At 39.8% G+C, this 21,834-nt stretch overlaps 1 protein-coding gene across 1 annotated transcript in view; it reads left to right on the top strand.

The window, feature by feature from the left end:
• LOC136421097 (protein eyes shut homolog) overlaps nucleotides 1-21,634 on the top strand; it is a gene marked incomplete at its 5' end in the record, with an annotated part of 53,966 nt that extends 32,332 nt beyond the window's left edge. The window contains 30 exons of the mRNA XM_066408246.1: nucleotides 689-802; nucleotides 1,163-1,276; nucleotides 2,464-2,577; nucleotides 2,983-3,096; nucleotides 4,018-4,131; nucleotides 4,744-4,857; nucleotides 5,175-5,288; nucleotides 5,555-5,668; nucleotides 6,068-6,181; nucleotides 7,366-7,479; nucleotides 7,652-7,765; nucleotides 8,098-8,211; nucleotides 8,635-8,748; nucleotides 9,094-9,207; nucleotides 9,346-9,459; nucleotides 9,660-9,773; nucleotides 10,176-10,289; nucleotides 11,219-11,332; nucleotides 11,751-11,864; nucleotides 12,251-12,364; nucleotides 12,621-12,734; nucleotides 13,051-13,164; nucleotides 13,624-13,737; nucleotides 14,242-14,355; nucleotides 14,846-14,959; nucleotides 15,386-15,502; nucleotides 16,066-16,179; nucleotides 16,624-16,737; nucleotides 19,584-19,730; nucleotides 20,205-21,634. Coding sequence (XP_066264343.1) covers nucleotides 689-802; nucleotides 1,163-1,276; nucleotides 2,464-2,577; nucleotides 2,983-3,096; nucleotides 4,018-4,131; nucleotides 4,744-4,857; nucleotides 5,175-5,288; nucleotides 5,555-5,668; nucleotides 6,068-6,181; nucleotides 7,366-7,479; nucleotides 7,652-7,765; nucleotides 8,098-8,211; nucleotides 8,635-8,748; nucleotides 9,094-9,207; nucleotides 9,346-9,459; nucleotides 9,660-9,773; nucleotides 10,176-10,289; nucleotides 11,219-11,332; nucleotides 11,751-11,864; nucleotides 12,251-12,364; nucleotides 12,621-12,734; nucleotides 13,051-13,164; nucleotides 13,624-13,737; nucleotides 14,242-14,355; nucleotides 14,846-14,959; nucleotides 15,386-15,502; nucleotides 16,066-16,179; nucleotides 16,624-16,737; nucleotides 19,584-19,730; nucleotides 20,205-20,932 — 4,070 coding nt within the window. The remainder of the gene's footprint in view (nucleotides 1-688; nucleotides 803-1,162; nucleotides 1,277-2,463; nucleotides 2,578-2,982; nucleotides 3,097-4,017; nucleotides 4,132-4,743; nucleotides 4,858-5,174; nucleotides 5,289-5,554; nucleotides 5,669-6,067; nucleotides 6,182-7,365; nucleotides 7,480-7,651; nucleotides 7,766-8,097; nucleotides 8,212-8,634; nucleotides 8,749-9,093; nucleotides 9,208-9,345; nucleotides 9,460-9,659; nucleotides 9,774-10,175; nucleotides 10,290-11,218; nucleotides 11,333-11,750; nucleotides 11,865-12,250; nucleotides 12,365-12,620; nucleotides 12,735-13,050; nucleotides 13,165-13,623; nucleotides 13,738-14,241; nucleotides 14,356-14,845; nucleotides 14,960-15,385; nucleotides 15,503-16,065; nucleotides 16,180-16,623; nucleotides 16,738-19,583; nucleotides 19,731-20,204) is intronic.
• Nucleotides 21,635-21,834: the final 200 nt, after the last annotated feature.

Here is a 21,834-nt window from a genome sequence, read left to right on the forward strand (position 1 = left end):
AGTGATGAAAATTGCTCAAAACGTCTGTCTTAAGTCCTACAATGTCACACAAAGATAGCCTTCCAACCTCTCCCAACCATCCCCACTCCCAACCATGGTTGGGAGTTGTAAGGAAAGTCGTCTGTGGTTGGCAAGTGAACTGCAAGGATTGGCTAGCAGACAGATGTTCCATGATTGTACAATGGATCCCTAATTTTCTAAAAGTGGCTTGTTGTTTCAATATCAATTCATAGTCAGATTGTTTTAGAGTAGTTGGAGGCTGGTTGTGAGTCAGTCACATCACCATCGCTGTCACAATTGTGAAATAATTAGATGTTGTCATGAACTGGTAGGGAAATAGTTGTGACATTGTCGCAACAGTGTCTATATTACTGGGCTTACTACTCCAAACTCATTACCGATTTCATACCTTTGGACTGTGTTCAGGGAAAGTTGCCCGAAAGTCCGAAAATTTAGTATCTTGCTTAAATCTTCACTAACATACCTATTGTGTGATAAAAGATGGAACACATGATACTAGATAAACCTGTATATCATAGTAAGTAACTTGTTGGTAGTACAAATTTTAAAGAAGCATACAAAATATTCAAGGATATCAGATGAGTGGAGATATTCTGCAACTGCAAACTTCATCTCTCCCTTTATTCCCTGCATGGAAAATACAACGTTTATATTTTCCTTCCTCCAGATATCGAAGAATGCATGTCTGACCCGTGTCAAAACGGAGCGACCTGCTGGGACAATGTGAATGAGTACTACTGCGAATGTTCTCCTGGGTGGGAGGGCAAACACTGTGAAAATAGTAAGTTTATTGGACTTGAAATCAGTACTAAGTATAGCAGATTTAATCAACTACGAGCCATGATGTACTGACAGAGGTACAAACATGGAAGTCCCATTTCAAGGCAATGTAAGAAGTGGCGTCAAATGTCCTCATCAAATAGTCGTGACAGATTGATGTTACAAAGATGCTACAATGTCATTATCAATATATATTTATCAACTTATCTGTAGACAGCATGTATCCAGAATGTAGTACTGTTACAGTTACTGTCTTTCCTGAAGTGCACGGATCTATGGAGTTTGTGAAGTCAGGACTTAAGTGAGTCAAAGTTCAACAAGAGTTGATGGTCCCTGATGTATATTGCCTCCTGTTATTCAGATACGGACGAATGTGCGTCCAACCCCTGTCGACATGACGGGACCTGTACAGACCTTATCAATGGGTATAAATGCACTTGTACTGAGGCATACACTGGCACTAATTGTCAAAATGGTAGGTGATGCACATTGCAAATCTTAAGTTGTAGATACGACTTATAGGGCAATCTTATATGCTATGAGGGTAAGCAATCTCGACGTTGCATTTAGGAAGTGTCACTTTATTTTTCATCATAATCCGCTGAAGATTGGTATGCATGAGCTTAGCTATCCCTTTTTCACATCTTGAGCCTCACCTTAAGGTTATTGACTGCATTATCACTCAGAAAATTTGAAAAGTAATGCATGCATGTGTATTTTGTTTTCTTGCATTATAATTCTGATGTGTCATGTGATATCTATTGTCATATTTCTGTCTTCAATGACAAAGTGACCACTATTATGATGCATGTCCGACAGTTATCAAATGCAAGAACCAACCTATTGCATGGTTTTGCACTTTGGTGAAAATGTATAATCTTGACACAAGTATCAAGATAAGCTATGGTGTGCCAGTCTGATTTCCTATGGTGGAGTCTTCTAAGTTGTAATTACCTTCCTACCTGGTGCTCCTCACATCAAAAACACTGTTCCCATAGGTCCCTTGCCATAGCCTCTATGTTGGATAACGTACACGGATGGTAGGTGAACATTGCTTTCTGTTACCAGTACTTAATGGGTGTCTACTCTGATGCACACATATGTAGGATTTATTCTATGTATCGCTGGTGAGACGTCAGCTGCCTTAGTGCTCAGGGCGAGTGCTGGTCTTGCTTGTCAATTATTGACAGTTACTATAACTGTCAATAATTGACAAGCAAGACCAGCACTTGCCCTGAGCACTAAGGCAGCTGACGTCGAGTTACGTAGACGTTATCAACATTGTGGTAACCAGCCAGTGAGTGGCGTAGGTTGTCCACGTTGTCTTCTTCCAGCATCCTAGATTATTATGATAATCATAATTTTTGGCTTCAGATGATTCTGGGATACTATGCCACCTTTATTGTAATCGACCACCCTGAAGGAGCATACGGCTTGTGGTGTATTCTCTACAAATATTGATGCCTATAGTAATACAATACCTCAGCTATTCAGCCTATTCTGGTATAAGATAACATTAACATTTCTTAACACAATATGATGCAATTGAGTGACTTCAGTTGTACAAAACATAAAGACTTTGATTGAAAAAAAATACATTTAGTCAATTACAGTTACTGTATGAAATTTGTCCATTTATAGATGACACTGCATTGTTTTCAGAAACAATAGAATGCACATCTTCACCATGTATGAATGGCGGCACCTGTAACGAGCATGTAGGATATTATACTTGCGACTGTCTCCCCGGTTTCTCTGGATACACCTGTGAAATAAGTAAGTATCCTAAATGCTTTTAATCATTGTACATTCATTTGATTTTGATTTTAATTTTTAACTTTGGTTCCTCTGGATACACGTGTGAAATAAGTAAGTCTTTCCTAAATGTTTTTAAATAATTGCACATTCATTAGCTTTTAATTCAGTGGCAACTTTATTGTCCAGTTTGTTCAATGCTGTGATGGCTTTTCATTTCTAAAGCTTATAGAATTTGTTACATATCTCATTTACAATGCTAAAATGTTCTTATTGAGTGTTGGTTAGATCATTAGATCTCAAATCAGTGTGTGGCACACCGTATACATGTGAATACTTACATTTGCCAATAAAATGTATTTGTTTTCATGTCTGTAGCCTGTTGCATTATACAATGTATGAACCACCTGAATTTCTACCTTTCAGATATAGACGAATGTGCGTCATATCCATGCCGAAATAACGCGACCTGTATCGATGATATCAACAGTTACCGCTGTAACTGTACTCCTGGATGGGAGGGGACACACTGTGAAGACAGTAAGTTATTGGGTACAACCTAGCCTGACAAAATCATAGCTTCAAGCCGCCCTTCCACTGGCCCCTAGAAGCTTAATGGCAAACCATTGGTGCTGATTTTGTAGTCTGTAGACCACTTAAGAATGGTCCTCTCCTTGGTGCTGAAAGTGTAGTCTGTAGAACAGTGCAAAGGATGTTGTGTCCTTGGTGCTGAATGTGTAGTCCATAGAAAAGTATAGAGAATAGTCCTCTGTTTGGTGTTGAATGTGTAGTTTGTAGAACACCCAAAAGAATGGTTTTCTCCCTAATACTTAATATGTAGTATAAAGAAGACCATAAAGAATGGTCCTCTCCTTGGTGCTGAATGTGTAGTCTGTAGAACAGTGTAAAAATTGGTTCTGTCCTTAATGCAGAATGTGTAGTCTGTAGAACCATGTGGGTCTGTAGAAGCTTAATGGCCACCCCCCTAAGACAGTAGAATTGGGCACATCATAATCCTTTTGATTCATGCATAATGGGCCAATTATTGTCACACTGAGAACTGTCTGTTTCCATACTATTCGTGGTGTGATGACTGATTTCCATAGTGACAGAGGATCCTGAGCTCCTATTGGACTGATTTTCCAATTGGTTAAGAATCCTGAGCTCAGATCGATGAGTCTAGGAAAGGGAATGGTTCTCTTTCGTAGGTCTAAGACCTAACGGTATACCCAATTTAATAACAAGCTATCCATAACTTCTGGATTTATACAGTACAACCACCAAACCACAAAAACTACCAAAGATGCAACCTCATTGGCAAAGATAATGATAACTTTCTGCTCTGTACAAATCTAAAACAACCCGTTTTGACAAGATGGTCACCAAGACGTCGATGGAATAAAACACAATTATTGTGTACAAAGTCTTTTTATTCAATCTGTGACTTTGTTGACACCACAGGTATTAATGAGTGTCTGTCCAGCCCATGCCAGCATCATGGCACCTGCCTTGATGGACATCTAAACCACACCTGTCTCTGTACCCCCGGGTACACCGGGTGGAACTGTCATATAGGTAAGTATCAGGAATGCCAAATTGACCCATCTAAAATGAACAGTTTTTCATGGCTACAACAAAACTAAACCTGCAGTTCGATCTGTATGACAGATTGTACAATATGAAGTAGCAAACATCGGCCCTCACATATCAGCCTACTATCCACCCATTAGACAAATTCCAATGATTACATTAAGACAGCTCAATTATAAAGATATGTACGTTGAATACGTTGATAAAATAAGCAAGTGACTTGCAATGGATAACATTGGTTCAACTTTATACATTGATGGGGAAATTTGGTGTTCTGCTTCTGTACCACGGTAAGTTAAAAACACAAAATGGTCCTATAAAAGCATGTTAATATGTATATGTATGTTGAGATGCCTAGTGTTCTGGACACCAAGACATCATGTTGAAAAAGAGTGCAGTAAATAGTCTGTGGCATCCACCGTCTAGCTTCAGAGGATGTTATCCATGAAATCAAGTTTGTGCTGTTTTACATGTAACAGTGGGGCAGCAATTTTGCTTCCATTGTCATATACTGTTCAGTATTATCTCTTTGTCTTATGTATTCATGAAGCATTCTCAAAGCATGTAACTTTCTTGGAAAAAATTAAAATCCTCTAGACATTGATGAGTGCTCCTCCAGTCCCTGCCGTAACGGTGCCACCTGCAGCGACGTCATAAACGGGTGGAGCTGCACCTGCGCACCTGGCTGGTACGGAGTGGACTGCAGTGACAGTATGTACCACGCAGTTCTGTGGATAACGTGACTCTTTTGAGGCTACTCTAGATCTACTGTACATATGTGCTCTACACTCTTCACTAGTCTGTATAACGCAAACTCCCGCTGTCAGGGACTTACGTTTACGGACCACCGCGATTCAATCATGCTAACTCTACACATGTTCATGATCTGTAGTGATCAGTGAATATTTGGTGTGATGTGACTCATCGCAAATTATAAGGACCACTGATATTACCCAAACTTAGCAAGGAACCTGTATATAAGCCATATATCTGCATAGAATTTATGTGGTGCTTTTCTTATGTTTAAGACACAGATGAGTGTGCATCAAACCCTTGTCAAAACAATGCCACCTGTCGTGACGATATCGACCGTTACTGGTGCGAATGTGGCCCGGGATGGGAAGGATTACACTGTGAGAACAGTAAGTGAAAACATCCCAAATTTCACAATGGAAAGTTTTCAAAGTGTGATAGACAAGATCAATTGTAGTGTACCACCACTTGTTTCACCTGTACCCCAACCTGTAACGTCCGTACCCCCATGTTATGGTCATGATTTTAGGGTGGCAAATGGCTGTTGGTCTCGAGAAAAAGTGGAATAGATGATTGTTAATCTTTTGTAATGGTAAGGTGTATTTTTGTCGGAGACTTTGGAAGGAATAAATCTTATTTCTGCTGTTTTTCCCAGACACAAATGAGTGTTACTCTGATCCCTGTCAAAACAATGCCACCTGCCACGACTGGGTGAACTACTACACCTGCGAGTGTACACCAGGATGGGAGGGTACTCACTGTGAAATAAGTAAGGCATTTACACGTATGTCAAATAACAATTCTTGTGTTGTTAGTGCTGCGTTGTCAATGAGTAGGAGATGTGATTACTCTTTTTGATAGATTTATTTGCCTCTATTGAGAAATTTGTAACAACATCTATGTTTAAATTCATGGGTTAAGTAATTTTAAGATCCTTTTAGAAACTTTGGCATAGTCTATTGATATTGCAGTACGTTGCTTTATTTTAAACCATTGACATTGTAATGTTGGTGCGTATTTGGTACGTATCTTTATATATGGTGTATATTTTCATTTCTATTAGTTGAACCTCTTACAATGTAGAGATGAGATGTAGTTTCCTGAAAAAGGGAGAAACTTCAGGTATGTTTTATGACTTGGTCAAGCAAATTTTCTCCCTGTTGCTCAGATACAGCTGAATGTGCCTCTAACCCTTGCGAGAACAATGGAACATGCCATGACCTTGTGAACCGTTACACCTGTGAGTGTGGACCAGGCTGGGACGGTGTCCACTGTGAGATCAGTAAGTGCTATCCATTACAGCTACTACATGTGATCTGAGACATTTACAAGAAGCAACGACAATGTTCTGTTGTAACAGCAATGCAGTCTGTATGTAGTTGGCTACAATCATCCTTTTCTTCCCCACCGCTTATACTACACAATGAATATGTGCATTCCATGATCCTGAATGTGTTGTCTGTAGAACACTACAAAGAATGGTACTCTCCTCGGTGCTGAATGTGTAGTCTAGATCTGTAGAACATCATATGAAGAATGGTTCTTTGTTGCAGAAAGTGTAGCCCGTAGAACACTGTAAAGAATGGTCCTCTCCTTGGTGCTGAATGTGTAGTCTGCATAACGCCATTTGAGCTTATCATGAATAAACAAAGGTTCAAACAAACAAACAAACAAATAAAGAATGGTGCTCTTCTTAATACTGCATATGTAGTCTATAGAGTGTAATAAAGAATGGTCCTCCCCTTGGTGCTGAATGTGTAGTCTGCAGAGCACTATGATAAAGAATGTTTCTTTTCTTGGCGCTGAATGTGTATATCATAGAAAACTATAGAAAATATTCCTCTTCTTAATACTGAATGTGAAGCCTGCAGAGCACTATGATAAAGAATGGTCCTCTCCTTGGTGCTGAATGTGTAGTCTATATAACATAATAAAGAATGGTTCTTTTCTTGGTGCTGAGTGTGTATACCATAGAAAACTATAGAAAGTAGTCCTCTTCTTAATACTGAATGTAAAGCCTGCAGAGCACTATGATAAAGAATGGTCCTCTCCGTGGTGCTGAATGTGTAGTCTATAGAACATAATAAAGAATGATTCTTTTCTTGGTACTGAGTGTGTATATCATAGAAAACTATAGAAAATAGTCCTCTCCTGAATACTGAATGTGCAGTCTGCAGAACACTGTTAAGAATGGTTCTTTCCTTGGTGCTGAATGTGTAGTCTGTAGAACACTGTAAAGAATGGCTCTCTCCTTGGTGCTGAATGTGTAGTCTGTAGAACACTATCAAGTTTGTTCCTCTCCATGATACTGGAAATGTATTCTGTAGAACATTGTTAAGACTAGTCCTTTTCTAGGTGCTGAACATGTTGTCTGTGGAATACTGACAGTGCTCTCCTTGGTGCTGAATTTGTAGTCTGTAAAACAGTGTAAAGAATGGTTATGATATAGCCTATTGTACTCTGCAGACTCAGACGAATGTGCATCCGACCCTTGTCACAATGGCGCCACCTGTCACGACCGCATCAATCAATTTTTGTGTGAGTGCAGCCCAGGTTGGGAGGGAGTGCACTGCCAAATAAGTAAGTAGTGCTGTTTCATTTTTGTCTACAAACCCCATAGTTATATACAGGGTGCTACATTAGGGGTACAAGGGTGAAAGTAGGGTTTTGCTGGACCCGGCTGAGCGTAGTGCATGCCGATACCTCCTTGTTATCTGTTTCTTGTTCCGTGCTTTTTTCTTTCCGTATGCAGATACGGATGAGTGTATGTCTGGACCCTGTCAGAACAATGCCACCTGCAATGATCATGTGAACTACTATATCTGCCAATGTGGGCCGGGATGGGATGGAACTCACTGTGGAATTAGTAAGTCAAAATGCAGTTTTGGCAATTTGTTATTGGGATTGTCTTGGGAAGCTTTCACACTAGTATTTGTGTGTGTGTGTGTGTGTGTGTGTGTGTGTGTGTGTGTGTGTGTGTGTGTGTGTGTGTGTGTGTGTGTGTGTGTCTATATGTGTATGGCTGTTTCATCCATAAATATGCTTTAATTTTTGTCTAATTTAAGTCTTTTGCTGCACCTTGATGCATGAAAATAAGAACAGAATAAATAAGTGGTCTTTAAATCCCACAAAGTATATTACATTGCTTCCAACCATTGTAGCTTAAGTTTTGCTAACTGATTTCAATATCTGTGACAGATATAGATGAGTGTGTATCCAGTCCATGTCAAAACAGTGCCACCTGCCATGACCACATCAACTACTACACCTGCGAATGTGCACCTGGCTGGTACAGCGTGAACTGTGATGCTAGTAAGACCATCATTCCTATGTTACCATTTAACAAAACAGTCTTAAGAATCTTGTCTTATCCTCATATCTCCCATGTGTGAAGTTTAAGAGACTTTACGAATCTGATTTTGTTTGTTTTGAAATTGTAGTTTTAAAGATCCTTGTTCATAATGAACTCTACCAACACAGAAGAACTTTCCAGTTTTAGTTAGCCATTTGTTTAAAGATATGAATTTCTTCAACATTTTCTAAATGAAGGCTGATTGTTTTCTTGTTGACACTGACAGTAATACTTGTAGCCAGTACCATTTGTTCTCCTACCTTGTACACAAGGATCCCTAGTATACTGTTTTTTTTTACTTCTTGATTTGAAAACAGTATGAAAATTGCAAGTCAAGATATCTTGAGTGTTTGCTATGCTGGTAATATAACATTTTTTTCCAGATTCTGAAGAATGTGCCTCGGACCCTTGCCAAAATGGTGCCTCTTGCATAGATGCCGTTAATGCTTACACATGCCGATGTCTGCCGGGATGGGAGGGTGTGCACTGTGAAATTAGTGAGTCTGTTGTCATCTTTTATGCTGAACAAAGTAACGTTTCCAGCCAGTTTGGGCATCTATATTGCCACCTTGTATGCAGGCCGCAAGAGGCCACCTCATAGTGTAGCTTTTAAGTAGTTACTGTATTGTAGATACATGTACTGTTGGTATTATTGTTGTTGCTTAGATGTGTATATGTGTGTATGGGCCTTTGAGCCTGAAGCAAATGATAAATAGATAAAAGTTTTTCTCTAATAGGAAACAATGTTAGGCACAACAATGTTAGGTATCCTCTGACTAGAAACAATGTTAGGTACCATTGGACAATCTGATGTTATTTTCTTTTCACAAATTGTTATACAGACACAGATGAATGTGCATCAGACCCGTGCCAAAATGGAGCGACCTGCCACGACCGCGTCAACGAGTATTCATGCGAGTGTGCACCAGGGTGGGAGGGCATCCACTGTCAGGAAAGTAAGTTCGTTTGTTTGTATGTTTGCGGCTAACCACCTTAAGGTGTAACATAAGTTTTTAACATTACATACAGACTGCGTATGACAAGACAAAGAGGTTTCATCCAATCACTCTATAATTTTCTTCCCTTTCTCGCAGATACAAATGAATGTGGCTCAGATCCTTGTCAGAACAATGCGACCTGTCATGATCATGTGAACCACTACACGTGCGAGTGTGGGCCTGGATGGGAGGGTGTCCACTGTGACATCAGTAAGTTAATTGACTGTGTACTGTAGATCTGAATTTGTATACGTCTTGAAGAGGTTGTATACCATAAAATCACAATGTACCTGCCCAGTTCTTTATCAGTTTAACTTTCTATTTCAACGAAGATGAATTTGTCATTTGGATATTCTTGGCAGTCTGAAGGTGTAATACAATTAGCTAAAAGGAATTTTTTGTTTTTATAGACACGGATGAATGTGACTCTGATCCATGTCAAAACAACGCCACCTGCCATGACTTTGTAAACTACTACACCTGCGAGTGTGGTCCTGGATGGGAGGGTGTCCACTGTGAGATCAGTAAGTTTGATTTACAGTTGTACTCTTGTTACCTGTTTTGTTTATTAAGAACACAAATTGTATGTTGCTATGTTCTGTAAATCTTACATGTAGGTAAACATTTATTTTGAATCACTGAAGAAAGATGTAATTTGGAATGACATCTGAAAAGTCTGATATTTTCATATTGTAATCCAGTGGTGTAGATTAAATTGAAATTTTAGTCGTAATGTTTAGTCTGATAAACAACACCTATTTCCTTAGGCCTCAAAATACTGTGACCATAGTTTGTTCCCAATGTGAGATCGTACAAAACTGACATTTTCCACAGAAGTGCCCGCAGGCAAAAGTACGTACTAATAGTTTTGTACAATTTGTCTTGTTTGTGACTGTAATGCTATCTTTATGAACTTATCATTACAGATACCAATGAGTGCATCTCCAGTCCGTGTGAAAATAACGCCACCTGTCACGACTATGTGAACTACTACACCTGCGAGTGTGCACCTGGATGGAACGGTGTTCATTGTGAAATTAGTGAGTGTTTGATGCTCAGAACCATTCGTCCTTCAAACGTCCTTCAAAGCACAGTTGGTTTGGAGCAGAGAGGTTTCTTTGAACCATTTGTGCAGCAGCTTCTGGCAGAGTTTTGGGCATCTGATTTGAATTTACACTGAGTTCATCAATTTGTGTTGGTCGATTTGACTCTGTACAGTATTCAAGTGTAGTTTCCGACCCACTAGGACCAAATTCCATGGCGTCACTTGATGAGATAGACAACACGTGACTCGGCAAGCAGCAGAACAAATTCGCAGATAGTTCATTTGGTCCCCTGTCTCCAGTCTTACATTTCTCTTCACACCTATTGACACATCATGCATACTGACACTAAACATATCATGTACCCACTCTTACTTGGCTGATTTTCAGTTCGCATGCAGGCAGTGTCATGTTTCTGATAATGCCGTAAGGTTGCATGATACATGCTCTGTACTCTAATAATCTATGCTGCCCATGGTTGTGTAGACACCAAGACATCAGCATGCTTATGTCCGTATCTTTTATCAAAATATGAGGCAAAGATTGATAAAAAGTGTTCATAATGATCTACTAATAAAGCGTTATACATTGTTTTACAGTGATCAACTTATGGAACATCACGACATTGCCGTCTTTTTCCAAGTGCATTTCTATAACAGTGTTTCTGTTCAATGCTGTATTTCAAACTACGAGGATGGTTGGCAAAGCAGATACCAAACTAGATGGTCGGAAAATAGATTGGGATTTTGTCCTGTTTTGAATTTTGTAATCAGTCGACTTTTAGACAACAGTTTATTATGAAAGGGAGCTGGGGGGCATGGAAAGCAGACCTTTAATATTGTGCCTGTCTTTATGACCGTTAGGGAATGTTTCTCCAAAATGTAAGGAGGATCATCCAATGAATATATGTTTCCTTTTTTCCCCAGACATTGACGAGTGCAGCTCGAGCCCATGTCAGAACGGTGCGACCTGTCACGACCACATCAACTACTGGTCCTGTAGCTGTTCACCAGGCTGGTTTGGACTGGACTGTGCTGATAGTAAGTCTATACTATTAAAACTGTTCAGAAAACTCACACACGCGGCCATCACTTTAGCAACAAAAATGGAAACACTGCATTGCCCGGTACTACATGAATGTTTTAATGGGCGTCATAATGTTGTATACACTTGGTTTAAAACTCTATTCAATTGAACTGAGTGAATTATAATGCTTGAGCTTCATTTCCATTGTCTTTCTTCCAAAATACACAGCAGTTTTCTCAGGCTCTTTTATCAACTCTTGGCCGGCCATGTCCTCACGTTTGTAATAAAACCTTCTATTAAAGAGTGACTAATGATATACATATTTTCCACAAAAAGATACTTCAAAAGTACTAGTTTTTTTAGAAGGTGTCAAATTCAAGGACTTAACAGCAAAAGCGCTAAATGGTGTTTCTTCCTGTTCATTCGCTCCAGATTCCAACGAGTGTGCATCAGACCCCTGTCAGAACAACGCCACATGTGTGGACCACATTAATGCATACAGCTGTGAGTGTGAACCGGGCTGGAACGGCACCAATTGTGAAATCAGTAAGTCACCTTTGAGCTGTAAAATTGTTTTAAACACCTAAGTGCTGAACTGCATAGACTAAAAGAAAAATTTTGTTCAATGCCTAATGCTCGATAAACTTTGTGAGTGTTCGTACATTGTATGTTTGGATTTGAGTTGCAATAGTTGTTCATTGACTGAACTATCTACATTGTATTTTAGTAAATCAACCATATGTCTCTAGAAATGAATGTGGGCACCACCCTATACACAATAAGGGTTGGACAATGTCATGATGTTAACTGTAATATTTCAATAGTCAGTAATAATTGCTAGGTCTAACAAGTCTCACACGAATGTGGGAATAACATAGTTGATTATACATTTTATGCTTGTTAAATTTTATTTCTTTATCACTCTGCAACAGATGTTGATGAGTGTGCCTCCATCCCCTGTCAAAACAACGCCACCTGCCATGACCATGTGAACTACTACACCTGCGAGTGTTATCCAGGATGGGAGGGTGTACACTGCGAGATTAGTAAGTTTGGGGACTGATTTTTACCATTATGATTGCGTTTTATCATACATACAAAAGTATAATCTGCACACCTACATCAAACCCCTGCTCGTAAAAGATTCAACCTACCACTCGTATCAAGAGAACGGGTGATCCGATGTGTTTAACCATAGCAAAGTGGCGTTGCACTATCCTACTGCATGTACATGAAGCTTCTTGAAGAAGCATCATGCTTCACCTCAGTTTTACCATTACTATAATGATACTAATTTTTCAGACACAGACGAGTGTGCCTCTAGCCCGTGCCAGAATAACGGAACCTGCAGTGACCACATCAACAGATACAGCTGTGCTTGTGTCCTGGGGTACATCGGGGTTAACTGTGAAATAGGTAAGGTTTGAACTCATATCTGCATCTGTATCTACACTAAACAGACTAATCGCCTTAGCTACCTTGCTTTGTCCAGTCACATGCTGGCTTTGCTGGGAAAATGCATAATAAAACAGTTGTGTTCCTGCCAAACAGTTTATACCTTCTCGACATCATTTTTGGTAATCTGTAGTTATTTTAGTAAGGAATCCGCATATTAGAAAAACAAATTTTGGCATGGGTGACAAAACGTCCTACCTTTTCTTGTCGGGGAAACCTTGCATGATGATATAGATTTACTAGGACTCTGTCATGAACCCTGTCATACTTTACACAGAGGTTATTGAATGCTCTTCGGACCCATGTGAGAACGGCGGCACCTGTCTGGACGACATAGGGTTCTACGTCTGCAGCTGTCTACCTGGGTACTCTGGAGTGCACTGTCACATCAGTAAGAAGTGTTGAAGACCTAATGTTTCATTCCTAAAGCAACTTTTAGCACCTTTTCACTTTTGGTTGTTCAATACTCTATTTTGAAGCATTGGATATGTTGTTTATGTTGCTTAATAGAAGATATTACTAACTTGGACCTTGACTTTCGTGCATCAGAATGCATGCAATGACATGCATGTCCATATGTTTTGAAGATACTTTATAATCCTATGGGCACATAATATAAACATACAACCTTCAGCAATTTTAGAATGAAATTTTTTATATTGCTTTATACTCTCAGTTCTTTCTTGCTCAATTCTATTTCTATGATATGATTTGAAATTTAACTTGTACCATATATCTTGAATACTCAGGACACCCTCCCAACATTTCCACTAAATCTATCATATAACCTTTGATACAAAGAAATAGATCAGTTACATCATGTATTAATCATTGCCATTGCTAATTACAGATATTGATGAATGCGAATCATCACCCTGTGAGAATGGAGCTACCTGCGTGGACGGTGTGAATGGGTACAACTGTAGCTGTACAGAAGGCTGGGAGGGCACACACTGCGAGACAAGTGAGCAAAACATGATCCTATACTACTCAGTTACATTCCTTTATAACCAAAGCTCGGAACTGTGTTGGCATGATATATACCTGGATTGTTCTTACTGTTACAGTGCAGTCTCATTTGTGGTAGGTTGTCTTACGATCTTGATGCCATAGAATCTTCAAGCAGGCTGTTACAGAACCAACAGCCGACAAAGATCTGAGACAGCTCTTTTCTGTAACAAGACAGCTGAATTTTGTAAGACACGGGCACGGTGTCCCAAGAATACCCTTAGTTTTCAATCGTACAATGATCACACAAAGCATATGACCGGGTCCTTATTCAATACAAAATAATTTTTGTGAGCCCATCGTACAACGACTGTGACCTCTCCATCACAATACAATCTCCGTCTGAAGAACTTAATACAACAGTTACTGTATTTGATAAGATGACAGGTTGTGTTGTAGAAGTCCATATTCCTACAATATCTGGCTGACATGGTGTATCTTCTTTCTTGTGCATCTTCAGGCATAGATGACTGCGCCTCTGTTCCATGTCAGAACAACGCCACGTGCTACGATGGACATATCAGCTACACATGTAACTGCACCGTCGGTTGGGAGGGCTATGACTGTGAAATAAGTAAGTAAAGGTATTTTCTTCTTAAGACTTGCAACTACTCATTGATGTTTTCCTCTTTTTAAGGAACCTCAGTCTGCTATATGGCAAAGGTACAAATTTGGGTAATTTATGTCAGCTGTAATAATGTGAAAGATGGGGAAAGGGTTACCCTGTGTATAATCTGTGTTTCCCCACTCTATTACCAAGTCTCTTATGTTGAACTCATTGTGTGGTGAATAGTCACTGGACTCGGGCTACTAAGGGCATGCACCAGTGTCTTTTGCTGTTCTAGCAAATATGATCAATTCATACCATGTAGATTGCAATAGTACCAAAACAACGATTGTGTATATGATAGCCCTTCTGCATGAAGAGGGTAAAATATATCTTTTATAATACAAATGTGAAAATTATATGATTAAGTTTAAGATACATGTACATCTTTCCCATATTGCCACCATGAAAGGATGCAGAAAAGTCCAGATCTGAAATTCAGCTTGTTGTTTTACAGATACAGACGAGTGTGCATCAAATCCCTGCCAAAACGATGGGAAATGTGGAGACCAACTCAATGGCTACGTCTGTTCCTGCCCGCTTGGTTGGGCAGGGGTTCACTGCGAAAACAGTAAGCACACACGTACACATAGTTACATTACACATACACACATGATGAAAGGGATATACGGTAAATACAGGTAGAAATCCAGCATACTTGTTCAAGAGTTAGCTTTTACTGCATATTTATGGGTTTACTAGGGCTCAGTGAGTATTTTTAGGACTTCAGTCATGCAATCTGTCATCTGATGGCGACCCTAACCTTTTACCTCAAGTGGGAAGTTGACTGATTCCAGTTTCTGAGGTTTCATGAATATATAAAGGCTCAAAGTATAGTTAGTAGTAACGTTATATCCGTATTAAGATAAAGGAATACTCTTCTGCAGACTTGTTTGTCCAGCAATTATTACTGGTAATAACTGTATGCATTTTTCTTTTCAAATACTGTTTGGAATTTGAACAGTATTCCAAACGAATGTTGACTGTTATCTTTCAGACACTGATGAATGTGCGTCGAACCCGTGCCAGAACAATGCCACGTGCCATGACGGACTGACATACTTTTATGAGTGCGAATGTGCAGCAGGATGGGAGGGCGTCGACTGTGAGATCAGTAAGTCGGGACTTAAAAAGATATAGTCCCACGTTTGTGATTAGAAAGTGACAATCCATGGTCTGAAAAACAGCCTGAGGGGGAACAGCTACTACACAAAAGAACGTTTTCACTCACTTTTTATACAATGATGCAGGCAAGTGCTGACCACTGTGTTGGTGTCTCTATCATTATTTGCATTTCAACGGATCGTAAGCATAAACAAAAGGCCGAAGCATGCATAAACAACAAGTTTTGGGAGTTTTACCAGCAGTTTTAAAAATCATTCTCCTCCTTGAACTGTAGACATTAAATAATGGTTATTCAAGAGGATCATTCTGTAGTTTTTTAGATGCTCAGAAACGCTTCAGCCGTAAGATCCACTGAAATGCTAATAGGGAAACCAACATGGCGGTGGATACAGCAATGATACATGAAAACGGTCCATTGGATACAAAGGTTTTACTGCTCAAGACACCAATACCCTAGATTATAAGCATTATAACACAGGTCAGTGAAAGACCTGCAGGATACATATACTAGAAATTATGCAAGATTATCTTTTTTCCTGCTCCTCTCTAAAGACACAGACGAGTGTGCATTGCTTCCCTGTCAAAATGGTGCCACCTGTGAAGACCATGTGAACTACTACACATGCCGGTGTGTCCCTGGATTCAAGGGTGTCAACTGTGAAATAAGTAAGTTATGTCATGTATCTATCACAACTTTGAACCACAAACACAGTGAAGGATTCTAAAACCTTTTTTTCAGTTTCAAGCTTCTGAAAGATGTAGTGTGTTTAGTACAAATGAATTTTTTTTTTATTGTTTTGAATTTTATTAAGATGGATTGAAGTGTACGATACCGAACAAAATTGTATTTTTTTACCTACTACTAGAGTTTTCTTTAAATATGAGTTAGAATTATGTTTTAGTAGGTCATGGGGCTTATGTCTAGTGGACATGTCTTATATGTCTAATACAAATAGCATAGAACACAAACAATTTGCGTAATATCATCTTTATCACTATGTAATATAACCGAAAATGAAAACATAAATTCTAAGAATATCATCTTATTAGAGTGGTTGGTCCGGTTAGAAATTTCTTTTACGAAAGCTGTGTGCTGATCATTTCTTTTAGAACGGGAGTGCGAAGAGAACCATTGCAAAAACGATGGCGAGTGTTTCGCAGTGGATGACGAAGAGTACTACTGTACATGTCCGTGGGACTGGACAGGGAAGGACTGTGAAATATGTACGTAACTATATGTTTTCATGTAAAGCAGATTTGCTGTAGTGCTGCTTTAAAATAGATGCAAACCCCAATGCTCATAGTTTCACTACAAAGTTTGTGCATAACTTGTATGACTGCTCTAATTGGCTGTCACACTGACACGCCTTGCTAATACCACAGATCAAGCTTGTATGTCAACCATGCACTATTGGACTGGCTTGACAAGTATGTACTACACGTGGCTTTGTCAAAATATTATTTTGTTGCCAAAGACTGGGCATACATAACTTTGAGATTCCACCGTATTCCACTTTGCCAGCTTTCACAATGCTTTGCGAGTGTTATTGCTGTTCTGCCTGTTTCTGGCTTTCACTAGCATAAGAAAGGATATAAATCATGAGATGTATTTTTTATGGGCTTCCATGTTACTTGTGGCAAGATTTGGCATGCTTGTAGTGGCTTTTGATGGCTAGGTTTGAAAGCTGGTTTGCAATCGTGGTCGTTGATGGAGCACATCCTTCTGGATCTTGCATTGTCTTGCCTTTTCTGTCACTGTTGATCTCATCTCTGCAAGTTGTTGAGCCCTCATGATATGTGTGGCATGCTGTCTTAATGCTTTTACGGTGTATACATCTCTCTCCTTCTGGTCGATCAATGCCAGTCGTTGTCCCCTTCCTGTCAACAACTTGCATTTTGGTGATGCTGTCAAGTCAAGAGCAAACTGTGTGACCTGCTTCATGTTGACTGTTGTACGTACACGTAAGTTGTGTGGCTTTTGTGCAACATTCGTAGATCTTTAGTTAATGCAGCCCAGTAAGATGCTTTTGTCTTCCAGCTTTTGCTTCGTATATTCTCTCGGCAGCTTTTTCATCATCGTGTTGATAACTGATGCTTGCATCATCTTGCTTTGCCCTTTCCCCTTGCTTCGCAATGTCTTGTATCATTAAAGTGACCGTACGCGTGTTCTCCTGCTTCTGTAATGGCTTGTGTACCTTATGAAGAATACCATTGCATGCTAATTTATGAGAATCTTCACACCTCTACCCTAGCCTTCATTGGCTACAACGTTGAGACAGGCTGGGAAATTGGTGACAGCATCACCAAAGGAAGCTGGTCGGGTGGGGAGGAACCCGACATCCGGGACAACTGCCTTCAGCCGGACAGCTTCCCCTTCCCCACAAACGGACAGTGTTCTTCAAGTCGTGACGGCGGTCAAGCCGTTTCAAACAGAAGAAAGCACTCCGGCAATCGTGCGTGGCAGTTCAGAAGAGGTAGTCTCGAACGTGGGCCAGGGACTCCCTTTTCTCCTCCCCTTCGAGTAAAGGTTGGGCGAACGGATGGGAATTATACAGGTGAAGCAGACTCTTTCTACGCCTCGGTGTGGTTCCGTGTGTCCAGGAATAATGTTGGAGATGGATCCAGAATCGCGATCTGCGCGGCAAACCCAGCTGGAACGCTACGGTCGTCCAACTACATAGAGGTGTATGCAAGGCAATCGGGAGTCGTCGTCAGAACGGCCGAATCATATCCAAACTATACCTACTGTGCTCAAACGCGAAACTGTGGTTACAACGCACAGTTTCTAGACATCCTAGACTACCTGGAGATCACACCTCCTCTAGACTTGAGTGTTTGGCACCACATTGAAATGACACTGCATTCCAAACCACTTGATTACCTAGACGAATGGTACTATGTAATAGATTCAACGCACAGTCACTTTGGAGGGGCTTACTTCCAAACTGCACGTTACGATATGGACCTCGAGTACCAGTATATAAATCGTTTGAAATTCTACCCTCGTCACGGGAATCGTAACAAAGATTACAAAGGCTTCTATTTTGATGACATCTACTACAAAGCGTTTAATGCCTCTAATCCCGACATAATAATAGATGAATATGGAACATCTTTTGAAAATAAGACGCTGTACTGAAGGTGGTGATGAAATGATGTCGGACACTAAGGCCTTGCAGTAACATTTGCTTTGAATTATATATTTTACAATTATTAATCAACATGACAAAAGTATGGGGACTTTTAAGTCTTCTGTAACTTATATAACACACATTCAAGTAGATATATATTCTGTTATTCTGTTGATATCAAACTATTATGAATCTAAAATAAATTACAAGAATTATTCTCTCATAGTTTATCCTTAATTTTCTTCATTGATATCTTTGCCTCTGTAACCAATATGTAGCAAGAAAACATTACTAGTTGTTCTTTGTGACATATACAATTGTCAAGCGTGTGGTGATTGTGAAGGATGTTTTGGTGATGAAATAAAGTGACTACCATGTGTGATTTGTCAAACTGTTATGGTGGGATGGAAAGCTATTGTATAGATCACCTGTTCTATTATCTTGGTGCTATTCTAGGTAAGTTTTGTGTATATCTATTTACAGTTTATAAGTTTGTGTACATTACATGTAGTGCATTGTTCTATGTGTGGACTTAAAGTACCTCTTGTCACTTATAAGATTGGTGAGATGTTTTACGAATCTTACTGTTCAGTAATACATGTAGCTCATTTTCTCCCTCATTATTGTAGAGTGCTGTTCGAGAGTGCATTCTTCCTCCACAGTACAAAATATTTTTCAGGCATAGCAATACTGTTGGAGGAACATTTCGGACTTTTAACAGATTTCTAAAAAAAACTTGAATTACCATAGTTTGATGTAGACTGTCCAGATCTAGAGTGACGAGTGTTTAGACAAAACAGGCCATGAAATAATCAGATAAATGATGTTTTCTTCCGAAATCTATGACTTAAGAATTTCTGGAATTAAACTGTCTGGAAGTATAGTGTCACCTATTACATCATCTTAACGCTTACAGTCGACTGTTTCTTTCATTTTCAGCCTTTCTAGGGTACAGTGTTGAGAATGGCTGGTTGCTAGGCGACAGCGTCACCAATAGCAACTGGACAGGCGGAGCCATAGAAGACGTTCTAGAAGACTGTTTCCAGCCAGACAACTTTCCCTTCCGGACCCTAAACCGCTGCATATGTGAGACTTTATTTTGATATCCATCAGCGCTGTACACACCACTAGGTGATATTACTGTATTCTTGGCCAACACTACATTACACATTCAAGCATAATTATACATACTAGTAGCTGTTGAACATCTACGGACAGATCCGCCGGTACGATTACATACTACATGGTATACAAACTATCACTGTGACGATAGTTGGCAAAGCATTATGTTATCATAAAGCTGGTGTCTAAAACTAGTACTATGAAATTCAATGCATTGTTGAAGTTTACACATAGGTTATACAACTAGATAAGGTCTCAAACAGAAGTTTCAGAACAAGGAACTGTAAACCTTTGAAGACAAGTGAAGCTAGTTTTCATCTGGGTTCATTGGATGTTGACTGTAATGTTTGACTCTGTTAGAGACCTTATTCAATCAAATGACTTCATTTTAGATATATGATACTGATACTTGAGTGACAATTATCCCTGTCGTTATAGCATCAAGAGATGGGGGACAGGCAGTTTCCAACAGGCAGTATCATTCAGGGCGAAAGTCGTGGCAGCTCCGACGGGGGGACCTGTCGCTTGGGAAGGGAACTCCCTTCTCTCCCGGGCTGTCTGTAACAGCTGGCCGTATGGACGGCGAGTACTCAGCAGACGTGGATGCCTTCTACGCATCCTTCTGGTTCCGTGCCACAAGGAAGAGAGGGGACGGTTCTCGCATTGCCGTCTGTGCGGGGAATCCAGACGGGACACTCCGGGCGTCAAACTACCTCGAAATGTTCGCCACACCCAGCGGAGTGATAGTGAGAACTGCAGAAACGTATCCGAACTACACGTACTGTGCGAGAGTGAGAAACTGTGGGTACAGCGCACAGTTTCACTATGTTCAGATCACTCCACTTCTAAGGCTGGACACGTGGCATCGAGTGGAGATGACGTTCCAGGCCAAACCAGCTGATTATGCAGATGAGTGGAAGTACGTCATCAACAAACTGTTCACCCACAGAGGAGGCGCGTACTTCCAAACGGCGCGCTATGACCAGGGGTGGCCGTATGAGTACATCAACAGACTCAAATTCCAACCAAGACACCCCAATAGAAACCCCTCCTCCAAGGGATTTTACTTTGATGACGTTTACTACAAAGCTTTTAGTTCATCAGACACGAACTTTACAGCAGTAGACGAGTACGGGACATCATTTGAAAGAGATCCATTATATTAGAATTTAGTGCTGTAAATGTACAAACTGTTAAATCGATTGATTGATTGATTGATTGATTGATTGATTGATTGATTGATTGATTGATTGTTGGATGGATTGATTCATAGTATAAAACATCATTGTGCTTTTTATGATGTATAATGATATTGAATTCGACAATGATGTCAACCGACATGCTGCTCTAAGTAGTTACAACTATACGTTTAGGAAATGAGAGCCTTTTCTACTCAAGTGCCAAGTTCTACAAGAAACGTATCTGTCATTATTTTAGCGAGACTCGTTACTTACATAGAAAGCATACAGTTTTCCTTTAAAACATGATCTTCCATTAGGCTTTTAGTCCAGGACGATTGGGTAAAATTTGTACTATTATCTAAGCAAATGCATGACTCTTGCCAATTTTATATGTCTTTTTGCTCATATTTGTGTCCCTAATGGTGTGGGTTTGTTCTCATGGTTTGAGGTGAATTGGACCGGGGAAAATGCACACCAGTTTAAAGTTACAGCAAAAAGACATGCAAAATAAGCTACTCATGCTGAGAGTTACAAGTACATTTTTTCCTGAAAACAACATAAACAACATTTCTGATAGGCCAAAGGGTTGTCAGACTCTGAACAACCACATTTAGGAATGAACGTACATACATGTATGTTATGTGTGTTACAATGCAATAAACAAACTTTGTCATTGACCTGCTAAAAGTGGAGTAAAAGCGTGTTTTTATTTACGTCTTGATAAAGATCGCTGATCTATATATGCCCGTGTGGCACTTGCCAATTTACCTGTTGTTAATCTCATATTCGACCTGAATAATTGCTGAAATTTTCCCAGGGCCATAAATATTTTATTCTATGCCAAAATACAGCAACCCGTGATGTTCACTCATCAAAGCACAGTGTAT

Source organism: Branchiostoma lanceolatum, chromosome 15, assembly GCF_035083965.1.
Source record: "Branchiostoma lanceolatum isolate klBraLanc5 chromosome 15, klBraLanc5.hap2, whole genome shotgun sequence".
NCBI lineage: Eukaryota > Metazoa > Chordata > Leptocardii > Amphioxiformes > Branchiostomatidae > Branchiostoma > Branchiostoma lanceolatum.